General features: G+C 42.5%; 1 protein-coding gene across 1 annotated transcript in view; it reads left to right on the top strand.

The window, feature by feature from the left end:
• Positions 1–5: 5 nt before the first annotated feature.
• The window catches only part of LOC139372679 (forkhead box protein O3-like), a 52,470-nt gene continuing 25,467 nt past the window's right edge, over positions 6–27,008 (top strand). Inside the window, exon 1 of the mRNA XM_071112463.1 lies at positions 6–524. Coding sequence (XP_070968564.1) covers positions 6–524 — 519 coding nt within the window. The remainder of the gene's footprint in view (positions 525–27,008) is intronic.

Here is a 27,008-nt window from a genome sequence, read left to right as displayed (position 1 = left end):
GATAGATGCTAATGATGGAGAATAACGGCATGGACGCGCATCAGGTTGGAATCAATCCTGAATACGAGCCGGAGAGCCGGCCGCGGTCATGCACTTGGCCGCTGCCGACGTGTCCGGAGGATTTCCCTCGGGGAGTGGATGAAGCAAATCGAGGTCTGCCCCTGGCATCTGTCAAACTGGAGCAGCTTCAGTACAACGTGCCGGCATGCCGCGGTGGAGCAGCCGAGGGAAGAGGTGGCGCACCCGCGGAGCTCAAACATCCAGCCGGCGCCCTGGTCCCCATCGCAGCCGGCGCTCCTACATGCATGTCTGGGGCTGCCCTCGACGTGGCCGGCCAGCTGCGCAAAGCCAAATCATCCCGGAGGAACGCGTGGGGAAACCAGTCGTACGCGGACCTCATCACGCGTGCCATTGAGAGTGCCCCTGAGAAGAGACTCACTCTGTCGCAGGTTTACGATTGGATGGTGCGCTTTGTCCCTTATTTCAAGGATAAAGGCGACAGCAATAGTTCAGCTGGATGGAAGGTACAGTAACATAGCCTACTTGAAATTCCTAATAATTAGCCTCTATATGATGATGGTGTGTGTTGATAGGGGGTAGCCTATGTGTCAGTCTTTCCATAAAATCAATTTTAGACCTTGATCACTTAATTTGGGTTGTGCATCTTAACCACACATGGTTGTTCAGTCTTCAGCCATAAAAATGGACAGCTCTCAACTGATGGTTAAAGCAAATGACTTGTTCCTGGTTAACGATGTATGGTTTTCGCATTTCCCCACATTCACCACCGCTACTCTCCAGTCAGTCAGTTTGTAGAAAGGGGCGGTGAGATGGGACTGAGGGAGGCGGAGAGGGGTTACTGGGTTCATCCTATTTTACAGTCTATAGGCTATGCATAGCAAAGCAGAGCAAATCACTACCAACATAAACGCTTTGTTTGTGCTATGGTGGAAAATACTGTTTGCGCACTTCACTGTGACGTGTCCATGTCATGATTTTATTATAAGGAGATTATCTGACTGTAGAAGTGACTGCGTGACGCCATGTTCCGTTCGAACTCAACGTTGTTTCATCTCTGGCTCCCAAGCCATATGTAGAGGAGAGGAATAACGAGTCACGCTGGGCACAGAAAGTCAGGAGTGTGTCCGGGTCAATTCTGTTCCTTGTGTTCACGCACGAGCCACTCCGCTTGGCTAGTCTTTGTTAACCCTCAACGAACAAGAGCTATACCCGTCCACTTCTATTCCTTGCGCGCGTGGTAAAATTACGCAAGGGCTATGCAATTTGATAATACTCCACAAAATAGGAAAATAGAGATGATCCTTTAAATTAAAATCTAGACGAGAGTTTGTGTAATCTACTTTAGTCTACCGCACATTTTGTGAGGATTATATTGGCAAAATTATTGTGGACTGGATTATTTATTCGATAGGCCTATTTGTTCAAGTCATATAGGCCTAGTTCCGACCTCTCCAAGCCCTAATATAGATTTGAATATTTGATCAATCCCTCAACAAGGGATTATCAAAACGATCAATTCTACACAGATTGCACTCATCTATTTTATCAGGGCTTTAGGTCATGTAGTTTAGCTTTGGTTTTCTTAAGGGCTTGTTTTGAGTCAACCTCCTGGTGTAATACACCCCTCCTCTTCCTAACTATCACTTTGTTCTGGTTTTCTGGGAATCAAACACACAGGCAGTATTGTACAACTAACCTTGTGGCAAACAATTCAGTCCCTTTCAAAATCCAATTTTACATAATCCCAACCTTTTTATTCATTTAACTAGGCAAGACAATTAAGAACAAATTCTTATTTACAATGACAGCCTACCAGGTAACTGTGGGTTAACTGCCTTGTTCAGGGGCAGAACAACAGATTTTTAGCTTGTCAGCTCAGGGATTCGACCCAACAACCTTTTGGTTACTGGCCTAGCGCTTTAACCACTAGGCTACCTGCCACCTCAACCTTAATCCTAACATTAACCTGAAAACCTAACCCTAAAACTAACCCAAAGCCTAACCCTAAAACTAACCCTAAACCTAATTCTAACCCTAACAAATAATTCAAGAGCAGCAGTAAAATAACAATAGCGAGGCTATATACAGGGGGTACCGGTACAGAATCAATACTTGGGGGCACTGGTTGGTCGAGGTACTTGAGGTCATATGTACATGTAGGTAGAGTTATTAAAGTGATTAGATAATATAATATACAGAGAGTAGCAGCAGCGTAAAAGAGGGGGAGGGCAATGCAAATAGTCTGGGTAGCCATTTGATTAGATATTCAGGAGTCTTATGGCTTTGGGGTAGAAGCTGTTTAGAAGCCACTTGGACCAAGACTTGACGCTCCGGTACCGCTTACCGTGCGGTAACAGAGAGAACAGTCTATGACTAGGGTGTCTGGAGTCTTTGACAATTTTTAGGGCCTTCTTCTGACACCCCCTGGTGTAGAGGTCCTGGATGGAAGGAATCTTGGCCCTAGTGATGTACTGGGCCGTACCCACTACCCTTTGTAGTGCCTTGCGGTCAGAGTCTGAGCAGTTGTCATACCAGGCAGTGATGCAACCACTCTGCTCTCGATGGTGCAGCTGTAGACCTTTTGAGGATCTTAGGACCCATGCCAAATATTTTCAGTCTCCTGAGGAGCAATAGGTTTTGTTGTGCTCTCTTCACGACTGTCTTTTTGTGACTGGACCATGTTAGTTTCTTGGTGATGTGGACACCTAGGAACTTGAAACTCTCAACCTGCTCCACTACAGCCATGTCGATGAGAATGGGGGCGTGCTCGTTCCACCTTTTCCCGTAGTCCACAATCATCACCTTTGTCTTGATCACGTTGAGGGAGAGGTTGTTGTCCTGTTACCTACCCTTACCACCTGGGAGTCCAGAATCCAGTTGCAGAGGGTGGTGTTTAGTTCCAGGGTCATTAGTTTAGTGATGAGCTTTGAGGGCACTATGGAGTCGAACACTGAGCTGTAGTCAATGAATAGCATTCTCACATAGGTGTTGCTTTTGTCCAGATGGGAAAGGGCAGTGTGGAGTGCAATAGATATTGCATCATCTGTTGGAGCGGTATCCAAATTGGAGTGGGTCCAGGGTTTATGGGATGATGGTGTTGATGTGAGCCATGACTGGCCTTTTAAAGCACTTCATGGCTACAGACATTGAGTTCTTAGTGTTAATGGGCACAGGGACTAGGGTGGTCTGCTTGAAGCATGTTGGTATTACAGACTCAAACAGTTAGAGGTTGAAAATGTCAGTGAAGACATTTGCCAGTTGGTCAGCGAATGCTCGGAGTACACGTCTTGCTAATCCATCTGGCCCTGCGGCCTTGTGAATGTTGACCTGTTTCAAGGTCTTACTCACATCGACTACGAAGAGCCTGATCACACAGTCGTCCGGAACAGCAGCAGCGCCTCTTCAACCTCAGGAGGCTGAAGAAATTTGGCTTGTCACCAAAAGCACTCACAAACCTCTACAGATGCACAATCGAGAGCATCCTGTCGGGCTGTATCACCGCCTGGTACGGCAACTGCTCCGCCCACAACCGTAAGGCTCTCCAGAGGGTAGTGAGGTCTGCACAACGCATCACCGGGGGCAAACTACCTGCCCTCCAGGACACCTACACCACCCGATGTCACAGGAAGGCCATAAAGATCATCAAGGACAACAACCACCCGAGCCACTGCCTATTCACCCCGCTATCATCCAGAAGGCGAGGTCAGTACAGGTGCATCAAAGCTGGGACCGAGAGACTGAAAAACAGCTTCTATCTCAAGGCCATCAGACTGTTAAACAGCCACCACTAACATTGAGTGGCTGCTGCCAACACACTGACTCAACTCCAGCCACTTTAATAATGGGAATTGATGGGAAATTATGTAAAATATATCACTAGCCACTTTAAACAATGCTACCTAATATAATGTTTACATACCCTACATTATTCATCTCATATGTATACTTTATATACTGTACTCTGTATCATCTACTGCATCTTTATGTAATACATGTATCACTAGCCACTTTAACTATGCCACTTTGTTTACATACTCATCTCATATGTATATACTGTACTCAATACCATCTACTGTATCTTGCCTATGCCGCTCTGTACCATCACTCATTCATATATCTTTATGTACATATTCTTTATCCCCTTACACTTGTGTCTATAAGGTATTAGTTTTGGAATTGTTAGCTAGATTACTTGTTGGTTATTACTGCATTGTCGGAACTAGAAGCACAAGCATTTCGCTACACTCGCATTAACATCTGCTAACCATGTGTATGTGACAAATAAAATTTGATTTGATTTGATTTGATTTGATGCGCTCATGCATGTTTCAGTGTTACTTGCCTCGAAGCAAGCATAGAAGTAATTTAGCTCGTCTGGCAGGTTTGTGTCACTGGGCAGCTCTCGGCTGTGTTTCACTTTGTAGTCTGTAATAGTTTGCAAGCCCTGCCACATCCAAAGAGCGTCGGAGCCGGTGTAGTACGATTCAATCATAGTCCCGTATTGACGCTTTGCCTGTTTGATGGTTCATCGGACTGCAAAGCGGGATTTCTTATATGCTTCCGGGTTAGAGTCCCGCTCCTTGAAAGCGGCAGCTCTACCCTTTAGCTCAGTGCGGATGTTGCCTGTAATCCATGGTTTCTGGTTGGGGTATGTACGTACAGTCACTGTGGGGACGACGTCATCAATGCACTTATTGATGAAGCCAGTGACTGTCCTCCTCAATGCAATCTGAAGAATCCCGGAACAAATTCCAGTTTGTGCTACCAAAACAGTCCTGTAGTTTAGCATCTGCTTCATCTGACCACTTTTTTATTGATCAAGTTACTTGTGCTTCCTGCTTTAGTTATTGCTTGTAAGCAGGAATCAGTAGGATAGAATTATGGTCAGATTTGCCAAATGAAGGGCGAGGGAGAACTTTGTATGCGTGTGTGTGGAGTAAAGGTGGTCTAGAGTTCACTCTGCTTGCACATTTACCATGCTGTTAGAAATGAGGTAAAATGGATTTAAGTTCCCTGCATTAAAGTCCCCGGCCACTAGGAGCGTCGCCTCTGGATGAGCTTTTTCCTGTTTGGTTATGGCCTTAAACAGCTCTTTGAGTGCGTTCTTTGTGCCACCATCCGTTTGTGGTGGTAAATAGACAGCTACGAAGAATATAGATGAAAACTCTCTTGGTCGATAGTGTGGTCTACAGCTTATCATGAGATTCTCTACCTCAGGCTAGCAAAACCTCAAGACTTCCTTAGATATCGTGCACCAGCTGTTGTTTTTCAAATATACATAGACCGCCACCCCTTGTCTTACCAGAGGCTGCTGTTCTATCCTGCCGATACAGTGTATAACCTGTCAGCTGTCTGATAATCATTTTGTCGTTCATCAACGACTTGGTGAAACATAAGATATTACAGTTTTTAATGTCCCGTTAGTAGGATATACGTGCTTGTAGTTCATCCACTTTATTATCCTATGATGGCCTCGTCGGGTGTCTGGAGTAAATCCCTGTCGTTCGACTCATCAAAGAAAAATGATTACTCCAGTTCAAGGTGAGTAATCGCTGTTCTAATGTCCAGAAGCTCTTTTCAGTCATAAAAGACGGTAGCAGCAACATTTGATTTGATGTACAAAATAAGTTACAAACAATGCAAAAAAACAAACAAAATAGCACGGTTGGTTAAGAGACCATAAAACGGCAGCCATCCCCTCCGGCGCCGTTACACACACACACACACAGACACGCACGTTTTCTCATCCCGCCTTACCTGGCATCTCTCTCATTCAATATACGACAATCATAACATTCTGAGAAAGACAGCGGTATTAAGAAAAATAATTAATACAAATGAAATCACCATATAATTTAGGTGTAAGTAAGTTCAGTGGATAGGAGTACTCCAATTGTTAGGGTTAGGTTTTAAATAGGATTTAAAATAGGCTTAATTATCCAGGCCCTGTGAGTCTGTGTGTGTGTGTGTGTGTGTGTGTGCGTGTGTGTGCTGCCCAGGGATGCATAGCTGTATGCCAGCTCAGATTCCTCCGCAGGGCTTTGTGTGTAACAAGGGCTTTGATTGGCTGGTTTGGCAGTGATCTGATAGGCTGGGAGGGCAAAAACAACTTGATTCAATCTTAATAACAGTGTTAAAAACAGGCATGCACATGATGGGCTGTAACAGTTGGCAATGGGTTTAATACGACTTTAAGCACATAAAAACACACACTCGCACAGAAAGAAACACACACTCAGATGTGAAACACACACACACACACACACACACACACACACACACACACACACACACACACACACACACACACACACACACACACACACACACACTGTACATTAAACATTATCATCCACATCACTAAATTGTTGATGAGATGAATAAGAGAAGAAACATAGATGGATGGGGGGATGATCAAATCAGATACAGTGGTAGCTGCTGGTTATTAAAAACAGTCTGTAATAACTGTTGTGAAATGGGTCGTTCCCCTATTTTGGTGCCTTTTGAGAAGTGTAACTTGGTCCCCCAAAAATTTGATTTCACCAAATTTGTACTTTATGTCATAAAGCATATGATCAACTTTAGGAAAAAGAAGTCGAGAGGTTAAATAAAATAAAAGACTATAGTACGTGCCTATTAAGTACCAAATAATGTAACAAGGTTGACCGTAACAAGGTTGACAATTTCATCTTAAATCAACCTTAAACCAGCCCCTAGCAGAGCAGAATGGAGAAGAACCCATACGGAAAAGTAACATGGCCTTATACAGTGCCTTGCGAAAGTATTCAGCCCCCTTGAACTTTGCGACCTTTTGCCACATTTCAGGCTTCAAACATAAAGATATAAAACTGTATTTTTTTGTGAAGAATCAACAACAAGTGGGACACAATCATGAAGTGGAACGACATTTATTGGATATTTCAAACTTTTTTAACAAATCAAAAACTGAAAAATTGGGCGTGCAAAATTATTCAGCCCCCTTAAGTTAATACTTTGTAGCGCCACCTTTTGCTGCGATTACAGCTGTAAGTCACTTGGGGTATGTCTCTATCAGTTTTGCACATCGAGAGACTGACATTTTTTCCCATTCCTCCTTGCAAAACAGCTCGAGCTCAGTGAGGTTGGATGGAGAGCATTTGTGAACAGCAGTTTTCAGTTCTTTCCACAGATTCTCGATTGGATTCAGGTCTGGACTTTGACTTGGCCATTCTAAAACCTGGATATGTTTATTTTTGAACCATTCCATTGTAGATTTTCCTTTATGTTTTGGATCATTGTCTTGTTGGAAGACAAATCTCCGTCCCAGTCTCAGGTCTTTTGCAGACTCCATCAGGTTTTCTTCCAGAATGGTCCTGTATTTGGCTCCATCCATCTTCCCATCAATTTTAACCATCTTCCCTGTCCCTGATGAAGAAAAGCAGGCCCAAACCATGATGCTGCCACCACCATGTTTGACAGTGGGGATGGTGTGTTCAGCTGTGTTGCTTTTACGCCAAACATAACGTTTTGCATTGTTGCCAAAAAGTTCCATTTTGGTTTCATCTGACCAGAGCACCTTCTTCCACATGTTTGGTGTGTCTCCCAGGCGGCTTGTGGCAAATTTTAAACAACACTTTTTATGGATATCTTTAAGAAATGGCTTTCTTCTTGCCACTCTTCCATAAAGGCCAGATTTGTGCAATATACGACTGATTGTTGTCCTATGGACAGAGTCTCCCACCTCAGCTGTAGATCTCTGCAGTTCATCCAGAGTGATCATGGGCCTCTTGGCTGCATCTCTGATCAGTCTTCTCCTTGTATGAGCTGAAAGTTTAGAGGGACAGCCAGGTCTTGGTAGATTTGCAGTGGTCTGATACTCCTTCCATTTCAATATTATCGCTTGCATAGTGCTCCTTGGGATGTTTAAAGCTTGGGAAATCTTTTTGTATCCAAATCCGGCTTTAAACTTCTTCACAACAGTATCTCGGACCTGCCTGGTGTGTTCCTTGTTCTTCATGATGCTCTCTGCGCTTTTAACAGACCTCTGAGACTATCACAGTGCAGGTGCATTTATACGGAGACTTGATTACACACAGGTGGATTGTATTTATCATCATTAGTCATTTAGGTCAACATTGGATCATTCAGAGATCCTCACTGAACTTCTGGAGAGAGTTTGCTGCACTGAAAGTAAAGGGGCTGAATAATTTTGCACGCCCAATTTTTCAGTTTTTGATTTGTTAAAAAAGTTTGAAATATCCAATAAATGTCGTTCCACTTCATGATTGTGTCCCACTTGTTGTTGATTCTTCACAAAAAAATACAGTTTTATATCTTTATGTTTGAAGCCTGAAATGTGGCAAAAGGTCACAAATTTCAAGGGGGCCGAATACTTTCGCAAGGCACTGTATATCATATTTAAACATGACATACATTTTAAAATATCTGATCATATATTTTTTATAGCTTATATAACTCTCACACCCCCATAACACAAATAATAATATGGATATGTATTTTCATAATGCAAAATACATATACATTTTTTGCTTTGAAAAGAGAGGCAGAGTATTGGTGGTTACCCACTGGGCACACACTGGTTGAATCAACGTTGTTTCCACGTAATTTCAATGAATTGTCGTCTGTGCCCAGTGGGTAGCTAGCTTGGGAGATGGTGAAACCTACGGTACAGGCTTAAGCCTGATTCACACAATAGGGCCTAACCGAGCTGTACTGGCCTGGTTATACAGACACCATAGCTGCTGGAACCATGTTGAAAAAAGGACTATGTGAAAAGAAAATATCAGAGCCACACAGTACAGTTTGCTTTGGCCCTGTAGTGTGGATCTAACGTGTTGAGCAGGCCCTGTAGTGTGGATCTAATGAGTTGAGAAGACCCTGTAGTGTGGATCTAACAGGTTGAGCAGGCCCTGTAGTGTGGATCTAACAGGTTGAGCAGGCCCTGTAGTGTGGATGTAATGGATTGAGAAGGCCCTGTAGTGTGTATCTAACGGGTTGAGCAGGCCCTGTAGTGTGGATCTAACAGGTTGAGCAAGCCCTGTAGTGTGGATCTAATGGGTTGAGAAGGCCCTGTAGTGTGGATCTAACGGGTTGAGCAGGCCCTGTAGTGTGGATCTAATGGGTTGAGCAGGCCCTGTAGTGTGGATCTAACGGGTTGAGCAGGCCCTGTAGTGTGGATCTAATTGGTTGAGCAGGCCCTGTAGTGTGGATCTAATGGGTTGAGCAGGCCCTGTAGTGTGGATCTAACGGGTTGAGCAGGCCCTGTAGTGTGGATCTAATGGGTTGAGCAGGCCCTGTAGTGTGGATCTAATGGGTTGAGCAGGCCCTGTAGTGTGAATGATGCCTTAGAGAGGTTCCCTGTGCTGTGCCAGCCAGGCTGGTTGGCGTGGGTTCAACAGAAAGCTCTCTGCATCACTTCCATGTTATTGTTATTATCACAGACACAGCAGAAGGAGAGAGAGCTCTCGAGTTGGCGGGCTTGGCACCGAGTCCACCACGGGGGATAGAGGGATGAATGGAGGGATGGAGAAGTGGGGGGTTCTTGTCTGAGAACGGGACTCTAGAGATCCATCCTATAGTAAAGCATCACCTCATAAGTATTTTGAATGGAGGGAAATGGATGGAGAAGAAAAAGAGGAGGGAAGACAAGTGTTGGAAGGTATACACATATTTAACATATGTTATTGGTTACATACACATATTTAACAGATGTTATTGGTTACATACACATATTTAACATATGTTATTGGTTACATACACATATTTAACAGATGTTATTGGTTACATACACATATTTAACATATGTTATTGGTTGGATACACACATTTAACAGATGTTATTGGTTGGATACACACATTTAACATATGTTATTGGTTACATGCACACATTTAACAGATGTTATTGGTTGGATACACACATTTAACAGATGTTATTGATTGGATACACACATTTAACAGATGTTATTGATTGGATACACACATTTAACAGATGTTATTGGTTGGATACAAATATTTAACAGATGTTATTGGTTGGATACACACATTTAACAGATGTTATTGGTTGGATACACACATTTAACAGATGTTATTGCGGTGGGAGTGAAATGCTTGTGTTCCTAGCTCCAACTGTAATATTTAACAACACACAACAATACACACAAATCTAAAGTATAAGAATAAAATTAAGAAATAGAGAAAAGTTAGGATGAGCAATGTCGAAGTATAAGTATAAATATAAATATATATATATATATATGTGACGGGATGTAAATACATTATGGACTGTATGTGGATCAAATATGTCATACATGTATATGTGAAGAAAACGTGGATAGAATAGAATATGTAGAGCAATACAGTGCCTTGCAAAAGTATTCATCCCTCTTGGCGTTTTTCCTATTTTGTTGCATTACATCCTGTAATTTAAATGGATTTTTATTTGGATTTCATGTAATGGACATACACAAAATAGTCCAAATTGGTGAAGTGAAATGAAAAAAAATAACTTGTTTCTGAAAAGTGGTGTGTGTATATGTATTCATCCCCTTTGCTATGAATGCCCTAAATAATATATGGTGAAACCAATTACCTTTAGAAGTCACATAATTAGTTAAATAAAGTCCACCTGTGTGCAATCTAAGTGTCACATGATCTATCACATGATCTCAGTATATATACACCTGTTCTGAAAGGCCCCAGAGTCTGCAACACCACTAAGCAAGGGAAACCACCAAGCAAGCGGCACCATGAAAGACCAAGGATCTCTCCAAACAGGTCAGGAACAAAGTTGTGGAGAAGTACAGATCAGGGTTGGTTATAAAAAAATATCTTAAAGTTTGAACATCCCACTGAGCACCATTAAATCCATTATTAAAAAATGGAAAGAATATGACACCACAACAAACCTGCCAAGAAAGGGCCACCCACCAAAACTCATGGACCAGGCAAGGAGGGCATTAATCAGAGGCAACAAAGAGACCAAAGATAACCCCGAAGGAGCTGCAATGCTCCACAGCTGAGATTGGAGTATCTGTCCATAGGACCACATTAAGCTGGGCTTTACAGACGAGTTGGGCTTCACAGAAGAGTGGTCAGAAAAAAGCAATTTCTTAAAGAAAAAAATAAGCAAACACGTTTGGTGTTCACCAAAAGGCATATGGAGACTCCCCCAAAATATGGAAGAAGGTGCTCTGGTCAGATGAGACTAAAATTGAGCTTTTTGGCCATCAAGGAAAATGCTATCTCTGGCAGAAATCCAACACCTCTCATCACCCTGAGAACACCATCCCCATGTTTTTCATCGGCAGGGACTGGGAAACTGGTCAGAATTGAAGGAATGATGGATGGTGCTAAATACAGGGATATTCTTGAGGGAAACCTGTTTCAGTCTTCCAGATATTTGAGACTGGGACGGAGGTTCACCTTCCAGCAGAACAATGATCCTAAGCATACTGCTAAAGCAACACTCAAGTGGTTTAAGGGGAAACATTTAAATATCTTGGAATGGCTTAGTCTAAGCCCAGACCTCAATCCAATTAAGAATCTGTGGTTTGACTTAAAGATTGCTGTACACCAGCAGAACTTCAAGGCAGTTTTGGAGAGCCCTGCCTCTGGAGAGCCCTGCGGTTGTGGACGGTGCAGTTGCCTTACCGGGCAGTGAAGCAGCCTGATAGGATGCTGTCAATGACATGTCTGTAAAAGTTTGTGAGGGACTTTGGGGCCAAGCCAAATTCAACCTCAGCCTCCTCAGCCTCCAGTTTGCATGGGTGTACCATTTCAGATTGTGAGTGATGTGTACGCAGAGAACCTTGAAGCTTTTCCCCTTCTCCACTGTGGCCCCATCCACGTGGATGGAGGTGTTCTCCCTCTGCTGTCACCTGAAGTTCACGATCAGCTCCTTCATTTTGTTGACGTTGAGGGAGAGGCTATTTTCCTGGAACCACTCCGCCAGAGCCTCCCTGTAGGCTGTCTCGTCGTTGTTGGTAATCAGGTCTACCACTGTTGTTTAGTCTGTAAACTTGATGACTGAGTTGGAGGCGTGTGTGGCCACGCAGTCATGGGTAAACAGGGAGTACAGGAGGGGGCTGAGCACGCACCCTTGTGGGGCCCCTGTGTTGAGGATCAGCATAGTGAAGGTGGGGGCTGCCCGTCAGGAAGTCCAGGACCCAGTTGCACAGGACGGGGTTCAGACCTAGGACCCCAAGCTTAGTGATGAGCTTGGAGGGTACTATGGTGTTGACGGCAGAGCTGTAGTCAATGAACAGATATGATCCTTAACCAAATTCACTAAAAAGCACTGCTAGTAGCTTTATATTTTTTCTGAAAGGATTTAATCCCTTTCTACCTGGTTTTAGTTGTTTAGTTGTTTCACTTCAGACTGGAGTATTTATTTATGAGAAGGGAAAAAAAGAGAAGGGAAGAGACAAAGTGTTGTACGGAAAGAAAGGGGGGTGGTGTGTGAGTGTGTGTGTGTGTGTGTAAGTGCATGCTTGTCTGTGTGTGTGTGGATTGCCACTAGTTGTAGACAGTACAGGATTTGATCCAGATGATCCCTTTGTCCCCTCAGTTGATTAAGAGTTGATCTATTATAAAAGCTTCAGGACATTGGAGTTGGATAGAGGAAGAAGAACAGTAAGGGGTTTAATCAAGGGAACATAATTCCAAACCTTTTCATTGTCAATAATTCAATTTTGCCCATATTCGTGATGAATAATGATAAGAAACTGACTGGTTTGAGACCACAAAATCAACCAATAGTCTTATTGAGAAAAAAATACTGAAGAAAAATATAAAAGCAACATGCAACAAGTTCAACAGTTTTACTGAATTACAGTTCATATAAGGAAATCAGTCAATATAAATAAATTCATTAGGCCCGAGTCTATGGATTTCATGTGACTGGGCAGGGGCGTAGCCATGAGTGGGCCACCAAAGATCATTATTACAGACAGAAATATTCCTCAGTTTCATCAGATGTCTGGGTGTCTGGTCTCAGACGATCCAGCAGGTGAAGAAGCAGGATGTGGGCTGGCGTGGTTACATGTGGTCTCCAGTTGTGAGGCCAGTGGGATTTACTGCCAAATTCTCTAAAACGACGTTGGAGGCAGCTTATGGTAGAGAAATTAACATTAAATTATCTGCCAACAGCTCTGGTGGACATTCCTGCAGTCAGCATGCCAATTGCAAGCTCCTTCAAAACCTGAGACATCTGTGGTATTGTGTTGTGTGACAAAACTGCTCATTTTAGAGTGGCCTTTTATTTTCCCCAGCATAAGATGCACCTGTGTAATGGACCATGCTGTTTAATCAGCTTCTTGATATGCCACACCTGTCAGGTGGATGGATGATCTCGACAAAGGAGAAATGTGAGAGAAATAAGCTTTTTGTGCATATGAAACATTTCTGGGATCTTTTATTTCAGCTCATAAAACCAATATTGGACCAACACTTCGCATGTTGGGTTTACATTTTTGTTCTGTGTAGTTCAGAGATTAAATGATTAGTTTAGTGGTTTCACCTCAGACTGGAGTTTTTTTTATTGAAAAAATACTCCAGCTCAGAACCACTGCTTTACAGTGAATCATCTGTATAGAACATGTTGGTGCACTCAACGATCTCAGTGGTCACACTCGAACCAGATAGAATAAGATGCTGGGTGCCATAAAGAGGATGTTGAGCAAGCCATGGAACCATAGAACGGAAATTCCACTGTGAAAATCGAGTCCAGACACACACACACACACACACACACACACACACACACACACACACACACACACACACACACACACACACACACACACACACACACACAGGCAGGGTGGGCCGATCTTGGAATTTGTGACTGTGTGTGATAAAATGTGCTGGGTCCATGCAGCACACACACACAGCCTGCCTCGACGTGGTGTTTCTCTCAGGGGAAAGTTTTTCCAGTGTCTTATAGAACTACAGTTGAAGAGTTTATAGTGGAGTCTTTTGTTAAGACATGTATCTAGGTAAACGATTAACCATAATCCCAACTCATGAAGTTACTACACTGCATGAATCTGCAGGTAGCTAACCAACCAGGTTCATTGTAAGCTAGCTAACATTAGGTTATAACTAGCAAAGCAAATGCCTCTGAGATATTAATAACAAGATCATACACGTAATGCTAGCCAGCCAGCTAACGTTAACTAGGTAGCTAACCGTACACTATAACTTGAAATGAAAATTACATTCTATCAAAACTAGAAACGTGTAACATTTGAAAATGTAGCTAGCTAGACTATTTAACCCATATACATCATTGGTGGACCCTTCTCCTTGTCACAGATGCCATGGTGTTTTCGCCATCTCCTTAGCTATCATACTCTAATTCCACTGATTTCAAAACTCAGTCCTCCAGAAAGTGGAGAGCAACACTTATTCATTTCTACTACGTGATACATTTAAAAAGCTGCATTAGACAGGATTACCTACACATACTGATGTGCTCAAATAAACAGAAGTGTGCTATATGGCAGACCAATCTGAACTCATTTCTCGGCATGTCCAGCCCACTCATTATCTCAGCCAGTCATGGCTAGCAGGAAGGTTGCTTTCTTTTTCTGTAGCTAAACCAACTAGGCTCGTAATTTAACAATTTTATTTATGTTTTTAAGGCACATGAAAGTTCACATGTTCCAGAAGGCATTTCTGCCCAAAAACGCATTTTGATTAAAAAAAAGGTTTACATTTAAATGGCTCTCCTGTAAAGTAGTGACCTGAGACATACGCCTAGTTTCCTGAAACGAGTCACAATTCTTTTTTTCATCAGAAATGATTGATTGTGTACCTTCATGTGTGTGTATAATATTACTGTTCTCAGATTTCTAATTAATAGATTTTAGATGTGTGTGATTTTTTTTGTTGTTGTTGCGAAACGCTATATATCCATTGTTTAGCTGGAATTGAATGTTCGTATGCTGTATATTTGACTGTGATTTGTGGTTGACTCACCTAGCCATCTTAAGATGAATGCACTAACTAACTATAAGTTGCTCTGGATAAGAGCATCTGCTAAATTATTAAAATGTCAATTGTAAATGTTTTACATACAGATCTCATATTACTTACTGTATTTCATTTGGTCACAAATGTATAATTTGTGCAGTTATTTATTAAAGCTGCAATATGTAACTTTTTGGGGCGACCCAACCAAATTCACATAGAAGTATGTGTTATAGATCTGTAATTCTTATTGAAGCATATCTAAGATGTGATAGATCAGTTTTATGTGCGTTATCTATACTTCCAGTTCTTAAGTTTTGTTTTTGCATCTTTTATTTTCGGTTTTGTACACCAGCTTCAAACAGCTGATGGAACATCGGTTTAGATGGTACATTGATTCTCTACACTATACTTGCTTGTTTTGTCACATAAACTGAAATTAGGTGAACTACTTTAATTTTTGCAAACAGGAAATGGTGGAGCGATTTCTGCATAGTGCATATTTAAGTATGTAGCTATTTGTTACATTTGACTGTATAAAACCTGTAACGTCTGCTTCCAACTCCCACTCTCAAACACGTAGACCCCCTGAACGCAGCTCACTTTCCAGCCCACTTTTCAGCTCACACACTCAAACACGTAGATCCCCTGAACCCAGCTCACACTCTCAAACACATAGATCCCCTGAACGCAGCTCACTCTCCAGATCCCAGTCACCCGAATTCTAATCACCTGTTCACACACCTGTATGTCATTATCACACACTATTTAGTTCAGTTCTTTGCACCCCATCACTGTGAGGTATTGTTTGTTTTGTGACACACATCTATTCAGAGCTCTGGTTTCCCTGTAATTTACTCCTCCCATGTATGATAGTTTTGGCTGCCTCACTAACGACACCTTTTGCCTATTCCTTGCCTGTACTTTAGCCTATTGCATTTCCTGTTATCAACCTCTTGCCTGATCTCCCGGACTACGTTACAAGCCTTTCCCTGCCTGTACTGTTGCCTTTTGGACCCCCTGTGTATGACCTTCTGCCTGCCCCTGGACCCAGCTACCTGCCTCCTCCTGTGGTCCTTTACAATAAACACCTGCTGCGCCCTGCGCTTGAAACCAGCTCTCTGTCTCCCATCGTGTCCAATACAAAACCTAGCAGTACTACTTATTTCTCTGAGACTGAGGCGGAGCATTTCGTAAAAAATATGATTATTTGTCTCTCTGAAATGAAACCAAGTGATAGATCTTAAACAAATACGTGTGTCATTGAACATCTTTACATTTGAGTAATTTAGTCATCATTCACTCTTATCCAGAGTGACTTACAGTAGTCCATACATTTTCATACTTTTTGCATACTGGTCCACCGTGGAATTGAACCCACAAGCGTCATCCTCTACCAACTGAGCCAAACAGGACAACCCAATGCCAGGATTAGATCGTGAAAAAACACATCAATCTCATTCATAATTTATTAAAACAATAAAAGCTAACTTAACAACATTTCTGAAATGGATATATAGTGTTTTTGAATCAAACTCTTCAGTTGTTCCAGTATCTTGTATGGCTGATTTGGGTTTTGTAGGCCAGTCAAACCTGCATCATGGACAACTGTATGGCTGATTTGGGTTGGTGGGAATTGTAGGCCAGTCAAACCTGCATCATGGACAACTAGAGAACTCCTGCATTTCTATTACTGTCTGTGTTTTTCTAAGTGTTTTACACTGTGGTGTGTTTCAATGGTTTCAGGACTTGCTCATGTGTTTCTGTGAATGCATGTAAGTGTGTATTCCCATCTGCACATACAAACGACTTCCTCCATGCATCTCGATCCACTGTATCTCCTCTCTCAGGTATTTGAGATTAGACTAATCTTAGTGGTAGCAGGTGAACAACCTATTTCTGGTGCAGTAGAGAGCCTGCGGGTATTAGAGCATATCGACTGGGAGGCTGAGGCATGTGCTTAGAGGTACTTACATTTTTAATCAGATCTTCATAAGGGCTTTCTCCCTTCGGAGGCCCAGGCTAACTAAGACTGACGGGAAGTAAGCAGTAGAGGACAGCAGCACTGTGTATGTGTGTGTCTGTGTGTGCGTGCGCGCGCTTGTATGTGTGTCTGTGTGTGTGCGTGGGTGGTTAATGCTGCTAGCTAGCGGCAAGTTGGATGGCTCAGCTCTCCTGGATGTTGCAGTTGAACTACCCAGAGGCATTCTCTCTAGCTACTACAGTACCTTCTGGCTATTAAACCTCTGACTTGGGGCCACCGTACCGTACTAACCACTTAACTGCCCAAGGAGCTGTTTGACCTCTCTGACCCTGTTCACGTAGGGAGCCCGTTCTTCCTGTTCTCTAGCTGCTCTTTACCTGCGTCCCTTTAGAACATCTGTTGGGTTGTACATCTAGGTTGTCTGATCAGGGTCTCTATAAGCGGATACTGTGGTCAGGATAGAGGAATCACAAGGCAATTCATCCAATGCTTTGATGACTGTTGTTTGTTGACACGTTTCATCGCTAAATGGTACCCTGATGATAAAATGAATTAATGTCGCTGACAAGTACGACGTTGTGAGAGCAAAATAATGGCGAGATTGTCGAGAAGAAAAACGGGACACATTACCAGAACACTTAACTCTTTTACGCCATTATTAGTCACTGTTCATGTTAATTATTCTCAATGAAGTAGCCTCGTGTTCAAGTGATGTTCTGCATCAATCAGGATACTCTCTCGTTGTCAAAGCCTACTGTTTATCCTCTTACTGATTCATTCCAGGGTTGTAATGCCACTTTGATTAGCAGTGATGGGAGAAAGAAAACCTAAATGATTGGAATTGTTTAAATAAATGATGTGCTTGTGTTAAATAGAGAAACGTGTTTGACCCCAGTCGACGTCACCATGATTACATTTGTTGAATGTATTGACAATTTAAAAAAAAAGCCATGTACAGCCAAGAACAGGAAGTATTACAGTCAAGTACATGCAGTACATACTTTAAAATGTAGTACGATGCTAACATGATGACAGGTGAGGACAGGACACAGCTCTCCACTAGGTTTAGCCTGAGCTACTGTATGCAGTTGGTACATCAGACTCATTTAGCTGATCACTGCAGATCAGAATGAAAGACCCATGTTAGCATGTTAGCATACGTACTAGTCGTGATGAAGACTGCCAAATATCTAATAGTACCTAGTCACGACTCACCACCCTATTAAAACAAACCAACAAACAGATGGCTATTACACAATTAAATAGACTGTATGCTATTAAGGACAGTATTTAACACATTAATATACCTTATTTTAATTTAGGATGATGGTTGAATCCAACACAAATTAATGCAAAATAAGTAATTCAAGGCGCAATCTCTCATGTATCATTTAATAGTTTTTGGTTTGGCTGAACAGATTAACATTAATAACAATTCATTGATATTAATATATTAAGACACTGTGGAGTTTTAATGAGTGTGTGCTTTTCAGGTTGGAAAGGTGTGGGGCACAAGGCAGACAGAGGTCATGAGCACAAGACAGCAACTCAAACTGTATTTTTGTGGTAGTTTGAGTAAAATAGGTCACGATTCAGAGCTCGCAGAGCCTTTATCATTCTGCACATGTGATGGCTGAAAGACGACTGATAGCCTTGAATGAACCAAACCTCTCTCTGTCTTTCTCCCTCTCTCTGTCTTTCTCCCCCGTCTTTCTCTCTCTTGATCATTCTCTCTCTACCTTTCTCCCTCCCTCTCTCCCTCTCTCTCTGTCTCTCGCTCTTTCTCCCTTGCTCTTTCTCTCTCTCCCTCTCTCTCGGTCTCTCGCTCTTTCTCCCTTGCTCTTTCTCCCTCTCTCTCTCCCTCTCTCTCGGTCTCTCGCTCTTTCTCCCTTGCTCTTTCTCCCTCTCTTCTCTCTCTTACTCTCTTTTTGGACTGCCCCTTTTCACTCTACTTCTGTAGCCGGAAGACTGAAAATAAGTTATCATGTCAGTTTCACAGTTTCCTCTAAATTGCTTGTTAATTGATACAAAGTGGGAATATGGTTGTATAAACCTGTATGTCTGTGAAACAAGCCCACAAAGATGCATTCTAATCAACATAGCTCCGCTATCTTCCTCTTCTCTGTCTCAACTGTCCGCCTCTCTCTCCTTTTCTCCTTTCCTCCCCTCCCCTCCTCTCCTCAACTGTTAGTGACTGATTTATAAGCCCACCTTAAGTCTGACTTCATCAAATCCTTGATACCGTTAGCCATATACTCAGTCTCTGATGACGGCCGTGGTGGTCGATTTAATGGAGGCATTAATCTGTCTCTTTAATGGTGTTGTTGAGTGGAAGGTGGCCACCATAAGACGACACACTAAAAGATGAGTTACAGGGACCAAGAGATTGAATACGAGAAGGGAAAATACAAAGGAGGGAGCTAGGATGCTGAGGAGGGGAGTGGCATTATGAGAGGAGGAGGAGGAGGCTATTCTAGTATAACGGTGGCATGATCTGAACAAGTATTTAAAAGCATTTTTCATATATATTTTGTTAAGTTGTTAAGAAGAATGCATAGAACATCCAGAATATATAGTGAGGTGGAAGACAGAACCAAAGAGTCCCCAATAAATAAAGAAGGAATAGTGGACAAAAGAGAAAGACAGGGAGTAGACAGATAGAAGAGAGAGGATTCATTGCTTTGATTGTGACGTAGTGTGACAGAGCTGTGTGACAGAGCTGTGTGACAGAGCTGTGTGACAGAGCTGTGTGGCAGAGCTATGTGACAGAGCTGTCTGTGTAATGTTCTCAAGAGGGATATAAAGAGGCTATGTGCCTCTTCCTTAGTCCTCTGCTCTGTCACCTCGCTCACGCTCTCTCCCTCTGCCTTTCCTTCTATCTCTCTTTCCCTGATTCCCTATCTCTCTCTAGCTCTATCTCTCCACCCCCCCTCTCCCTCTCTTTCCCTACCTCCCCTTTCTCTCTCTATCTCCTCTGTCTCTCTCTCTCTCTGTCTCTGTCTCTCTCTCTCTCACTAGCTCTCTTTCACTCGCTCTCTCGCTCTCCCTACCTTGCCTTTCTCTCTCCGTCTCCTCTGTCTCTCTTCATCTCTCTCTCTCGCTCGCTCGCTCACTCTCTCACTAGCTCTCTCTCTCTCTCACTCTCTCTCTTCCTCTCTCTCTCTGTGTCTCTCTCTACTAATGATGTGTTCCGCCTGCCTCTGCCTGCCTGACTAATGTCCACTGACAGCCCCACTCAGGCGGAAAGGCTGTGACCGCCCCTACACACACACACACACACACACACACACGTTTATCCTACATATTTAAATTCATGTGATGCACACACATAGTCACATACCGAGTGCATGCCAACTCGCTTCACCACCCAAGCATTGCACTGATAGATCTACAATAGACAAATCTCACCCAATCTTTCACATGTAAACAGAGATGTAAACAGCAGATGACACATGCAAACATATTTTCACATACATGGCAGCACTGGTCTTCTCACACAACATCCCATATACACACACTTGTCTAATAATAAATACATTAGGATCATTTTCATTTAACCTTCATTTAACCTTTAAGAAATATTAGGAGAAAGATTAACATACTACAGAACCCAGAGCTTTGTAGAAAACCTCTCAGAGTATTTCTCACAACTTTAAGTCTGGTTACACATACACACATACACACATACATACACACATACATACACACACACACTGTCCCGCGTGTCTCACCAGTGTCTCGGTGTCATCTCGCCAGGGGAAGAGAGGTTAAGAAGGAGGTCAGTGAGCAATGCTCTCACACAGGGCTACACCTCTGGGTTCCCCCATGGTCCCAGTACACACCACACACACAATCCCACGGTCACACTCCCTCAGCTGATGGTTCCAGCCCACCCATTAGTCAGTGTTACGCAAGACCTCGGTGGCCTCTCTCTGTCTCTCTCTCGCTGTCTCTCTGTCTCTATCTCTGTCTCTCTCTCTATCTCTGTCTCTATCTCTGTCTCCCGCTTTCTGTTTCTCTCTCTCTCTGGGGTACTGTACTGCTCTGTAGCTGTGAAAGTAGAACAACCGTTTGTAGACTTTGTGAGCAGTATGTGTGATATATACAGTTGGGAATGAAGCTGGAATGGATTTTATAACAGTATAACTAGATCAGTAGATTTTTTGGTTGAAACAGAAACTCACATTTTTAATGAATGGAGAATACATTTCCATTTTACTTTATGTAGGATTGTATAAATTATTAGAAGCCTATCAGTGATACTACAGATATAGGATCTTAATTTGATCACCCTGTTGTTGAAAACTTGTAGTGTATAATTGAGGTTTAAAAATGTTTCTAAAATGTGTCCTTTCCACTTTAAAATTGGAGACTTGATTTGCCCAAACTAGAAATGTATCAACCCCAACAAAAATGTTCATTAATCCACACAATAATTCACATTTCCTGTTGCTGCAGCATTATTTTCCTGCTATGAGAAACTGGTCAAATTAAGATCTGAATGCAGTTTATATTCCTTTCAGTGATATTGTAAGGAATAGGAATATGACAGATAGAACTTCTATAGCCTTTAATTAAGTTCTCTCGTCTACCCTTTGAATAGACTTGAACATTCATCTATACTCCACCCCTCTGTTACCAATGACCCCCCCCAATGACACACACACACACACGCACATGCACACACGCACACAAACATTCCAGCATCTCCATTAGCAATTCATGAGGCTGGTCTCATTAGACGTTCAGTTTTACCATGGGCCTCTGAAGTTTGTGTGTGTGTGTGTGTGTGTGTGTGATTCTCTGAAGTATATGGCTGGAGCAACTTATTAATATTTCATAGTCTCCCATTGAGGAGCTAAAAACTAGTCGACCCGCTTCCGCTACAAAGTGACTGCTCTTCTTCTTCTTCTTCTTCTTCTCTTTTCACCTCTTTTCTCGTTAGACTCTGTATGTCTCCTCTCCTCCCATTCCCTCTCTCTCATTTTCTCTCTTCCGCTCTCTCTCCATCTCTCTTCCATTCTCTCTCTCCATCTCTCTCTCCTCAGCTCCCCCCCTCTCTCGCACAGTGCCGCCACTCAGACCCTAACTCAAACTGACTTAATTGGGATGTCTTTGTTCCAGGAACTGTGGGCATCCCTTCCTCTTCCCATTCCCCTTATCCTCGGATCCTTACCAGAGAGAGAGAGAGAGATTGACAAAGAGAGAGAGAGAAGGAATGGGTAGAGGTAGAGATGAAGGGGAGTAGGAGAGGAGGAGAAGAGAAGAGGAGGAGCTGGGTTGGGAGAGAGAGAGAGAGAGAAAGAAAGAGAGAGAGAACCCCAAGTGAACCTCACACTCTCCCAGTGCCATGCTGAGGTGCGGGGGTTGGGGGCTGTTGTCTGTGTGTGTGTATAGGGGTGGGGGACCCGAGGGTTAAAGGGTTGGGGACAGGGGATGTCTGATTGTCAGCCTTGCAGACAGGAGCTCTGCCCCTGAAACAAACTCATGCATGAATAAGTCAATAAAGGCAGTCTGTGTGTCTGAACGAGTGGAATGAACAGACGAGAATCAGATCGGGAGAGGGGGATGAGAGGAGGGGACCATGGCAGGAGGGTAGAGGAGGGGAGAGTCTGTGAGAACGAAACAAACACCACATTCCCTGGCAATGAGAAACAACCAGAAAGAATAAGAGAAAGAGAGGGAGATCTTTGATTTGTTTGGTACAGTGTGTGAGCATGTTTGTGTGTTTGCATGTGTGCATGCAATGCTGAGTGTATGTGTGTGTGCTTTAGTGCGTACATGTTTGGGTATGCGTGGTGGTGGTGGTGGTGGTGTTAGGATGGTAAGAAGACTTAAAGAAATAAGTTGGCCTATTGTAGTCTCTATTGTAGTCTCTATTTCAGTATATTATAGTCTCTATTGTAGTCTCTACTGTAGTCTCTATTTCTGTCTATTATAGTCTCTATTGCACTCTCCATTGTGGTGTATTATAGTCTCTATTGTAGTCTAGTGTAGTCTCTATTTTAGTCTATATTTCAGTCTAGTATAGTATCTATCAGAGGTGGGATCAAGTCATTGTTTTACAAGTCACAAGTAAGTCTCAAGTCTTACCACTCAAGTCCTAAGTCAAGTCCCAAGTCAAGACAGGCAAGTCCGAGTCAAGTCTCAAATCAAGACCGTCAAGTATCAAGTCATGTCTCAAGTCCTAAACTTTAAGTTTCGAGTCCTAAACAAGTCATAATGTGCTCTTCACCAAATGTAATACCATTTCATATTTTTAACAAGAGTAATAGTTAGTATATTACATTTACGTAAATCATGAATGCTTTTAAAAATATCTACATATTATTACTTTCCAAATAAACGTTATATTTCCATGGAAATACATTGGTAGCCATGAGAAAGACCCCCCCAATAGTGATCGACTATTCAGGATCGCTGTACACAATCACCCAACCTTAACACACACACACACACACACACACACACGTATTGACGTATGTCAATGGTTTAAGGAACAGCAGTAACATCAGGCAGGATTTAGGCTACCAACTGCCTGGCCAGTTGTAGCTCAATCTTGGGTGCAACGATCACGTTTCCGCACTGACTGACTGTGTGGAGGCTCATTGATTTAACGTTACGTTAGCCTACATGCTACAATAGTAAAGTTATAAATATATAGCTGTCGGCTATATTAGCCACGACTTACCGTTCTTTGTGCAGCTTCAAATGTCGAACAAAGTTGGAAATTGTTGCGCCTCCGTCTGTAATTTTCTTCCCGCATGTTTTGCAAGTATCCGAAAATAATACGTTTGGGGATCATCATCTTTCCAAGGGCTCCATCTGAATTCACTCCTCAACGTTCCTCTCCACTGCCACACACAAGTTTTTCTCAACTGGCACAATTTGATTGGCTGCTGTCCGATTCAAACTGTAATCCGTTAAATGAAGAGTTGATGCGCTGAACACTTTTTTTTAACGGCATCATTTTTTATATTTGGGCTTGAGGAGGGTATCAAGTCAGGTCGAGTCATAAGGCTCAAGTCCAAGTCAAGTCACGAGTCATTGGTGTTAAAGTCAAAGTCGAGTTGCAAGTCATCATATTTGTGACTTGAGTCTGACTCGAGTCCAAATCACGTAACTTGAGTCCACACCTCTGGTATCTATTGTAGTCTTTATAGTAATCTACTATAGTCTATGTTGTAGTCTCTATTGTAGTCTAGTGTAGTTTCTATTGTAGTCTCTATTGTAGTCTAGTGTAGTTTCTATTGTAGTCTCTATTGTAGTTTCTATTGTAGTTTCTATTGTGGTCTATTGTAATATGTTCTAGTCTCTATTGTAGTGTCCATTTTAACCTCTATTGTGGTCTCTATTTTTAAATGTACGTAAATTGTAAAGTATTTAGTCTGTAATGTATTTGGCGGCAGGTAGCCTAGTGGGCGGCAGGTAGACTAGTGGTTAGAGCGTTGGGCCAGTAACCGAAAGGTTGCTAGATTGAATCCCTGAGCTGACAAGGTAAAAATCTGTTGTTCTGCTTCTGAACAAGGCAGTTAACCCACTGTTCCTAGGCCGTCATTGTAAATAAGAATTTGTTCTTAACTGACTTGCCTAGTTAAATAAAAAAAATCGCATTATGTGTCAGACCCCAGTAAGATTAGCTGTCTCCATTGGCAAATGGGGATCCTAATAAATCAAATCAAATTTATTGTAGTCTCTATTGTAATCTATTGTAATCTGTATTGTAGTTCCCATTGTAGTCTCTATTGTAGTCTATTACAATCTCTATTGTAATATATTATAGTCTCTATTGTAATATATTGTAGTCTCTATTGTAGCTTCTATTGTAGTCTATCGTAGTCTATTGTAGTCTCTATTTTAGTCTATTGTAGTCTCTATTGTAGGATATTAGGGTGGCAGGTAGCCTATTGGTTAGAGCGTTGGGCCAGTAACCGAAAGGTTGCTAGATCGAATCCCCGAGCTGACAAGGTAAAGATCTGTCGTTCTGCCCCTGAACACCGTCCTTGTAAATAAGAATATGTTCTTAACTGACTTGCCTAGTTAAATAAAAGTCTATTGTAGTCTCTCTATCTCATTCTCATTGTCTTCTGCAGGAATGCATTTTTTAAAAATTTACATACCAAAACGCATTGTCTGCCTCCTGTTGTGAGTCGTAAGCAGTGAGAAGAATAATTGAATGAGAGACCCAGTGAAAGAAGAGAGAGAGAGGATGGAAACAATAATGTCTTATTTCAGCCCAATAAGGCTAATTTGAATGTTGAGACAGAGAGGAGTTCTCTCTCTCTTCGCATTACATGACCCTTTCCATGTAACCCTCCACCTGGCCCCCCATGCCTTTCCAATCAGTTTAACCCTCTTCTCCCTCTCTTCACCCCCTCTCTCTTCCTCTTTATCTCTTCTGCCTCTCTTATTCCTTTGTTTATTACACCACTCAGACTCGACAAGGCAGAGTTTTCCCTGACGGATGTGTTCTGTGTTGTGTGAGTCCTCCTCCAAAGCTCTGTCAGATCTAGGTTCACCCCAGGACATGGCAATGTGTTTGTGTGGTTGTAGTGTCGTCTTGAGTGCCTGGAACTGGTTGTGGTGGACTCGGCAGCCATGTTGATCACCAGCTGACAGAGGAACACAACACTGGGTCTTTCAAAAGGCTCTTTCAGTGTCTCCCTCTTTTTCACCTCATCAATTTTCACTTCGGCGTTATTTATTTCAGCCTCCCCTCCAGCCATCTTCACAGCTCTCTCTTTCAACATCTTAAACCATAACCACCCCCAGCCTCTCTCTCTCTTTACTTTATTCTCTACTCTTTATTCCTCCCTCTGTATTCCCTCCTTTCTTTCTCTCCATCTACTATTGGTCAGGTCTCATGGGGGAAGATAGTTGGCAGGAAGCAGGCTTGCTACCATGGCAACAGGAACCCTCCCTCTCCCACAGGTCTCCTTAGCAACTGGTAGCTTGGCATTGTAGTAATGAGCATACCCAGTGTGCCAGGCTAACAGAGCACGAGAGGAGTGTGTTTGTGTGTGCATGTGTGTTTGTTTGTGTGTATGTGTCCGTGTGTCTGTGTGTGTGTGTGTGTTTCTGATTGCTTTATTAACAGTGTATGACTAACAAGAGCAGTGTGAGAAATACCAAATAGCTGAGCCTCTCCAAGGTGTGAGAGTGTGAATTTGACATTTGCAAACCATTTTCAAGGAAGATTAAATTCTTGACACATTTGAATGTGTTTCATTGAGTTGACAGTCTGAAGAAGAACAATACATTTTATCCATTTCGTTTTGAAGTAGAAAGCTATTTGTATGCGCTGAAATAACATAATCTCTCTTTCTGTGGGTGGAGTTATCGTGTTTGAGTTTATGAAGCAGTGCCTTTGTGTTGTGCCTCGTTGTAGAGATCAGGTTTCTCCTCTCAGAGACATTGGGAACAATTAGCCTGTGACATGGTTGATGATTGATTGTGTACACAGAAAACACCCAGGATTGGGAAGAAGGGTAAAATGATAAGACAATGAAATGACATTCTTTGGGCGTAATGTTTTACCAAAGCCCATTGGCAGATGGAGCCTTCGATCAGCAGATTTTTTTCTTTTTGAAAGCAAAAGCGACCGTTACTAAGAGATAATATAAGATGAGGGTCTCCTGGAAAGGGAAAAGCATTCTGGAGCTGTCCATTTGGTATTTTGGTACATTGATTTTTTGGAGTCATCTGTACTGGTATAATTATACCCTCAAAATGACAGTGGTATCACTCCTAGCCATGTTTTTTATAGATGCTTGTATTCCTCAACCATTGCATCAGCTGAAACGTGTTAACCTCAATTTGAACATAGATCTGATGGTATAGAGTAGTGAAGTAATGGTCTCTCCAGAGACACAGTGCCAGGTGTGTCTGTCTTTAGCTGTGATGACGAGGCCTGTTTCTCAGCTCTCCTTCTCAGGTGTTATGGAGCTGTGCGCTCCCAAAGGTTTCTCCTCGCCTCACCTGAGGGAGCCGTGCTCTCCCAAAGGTGTCTCTCCTCCTTCCACCTGGCATGGTGT

This window comes from Oncorhynchus clarkii, chromosome 18 (assembly GCF_045791955.1).
Source record: "Oncorhynchus clarkii lewisi isolate Uvic-CL-2024 chromosome 18, UVic_Ocla_1.0, whole genome shotgun sequence".
NCBI lineage: Eukaryota > Metazoa > Chordata > Actinopteri > Salmoniformes > Salmonidae > Oncorhynchus > Oncorhynchus clarkii.
The sequence above is the reverse complement of the archived record's forward strand: the minus strand, read 5'-3'. Positions and strand labels throughout refer to the sequence as shown.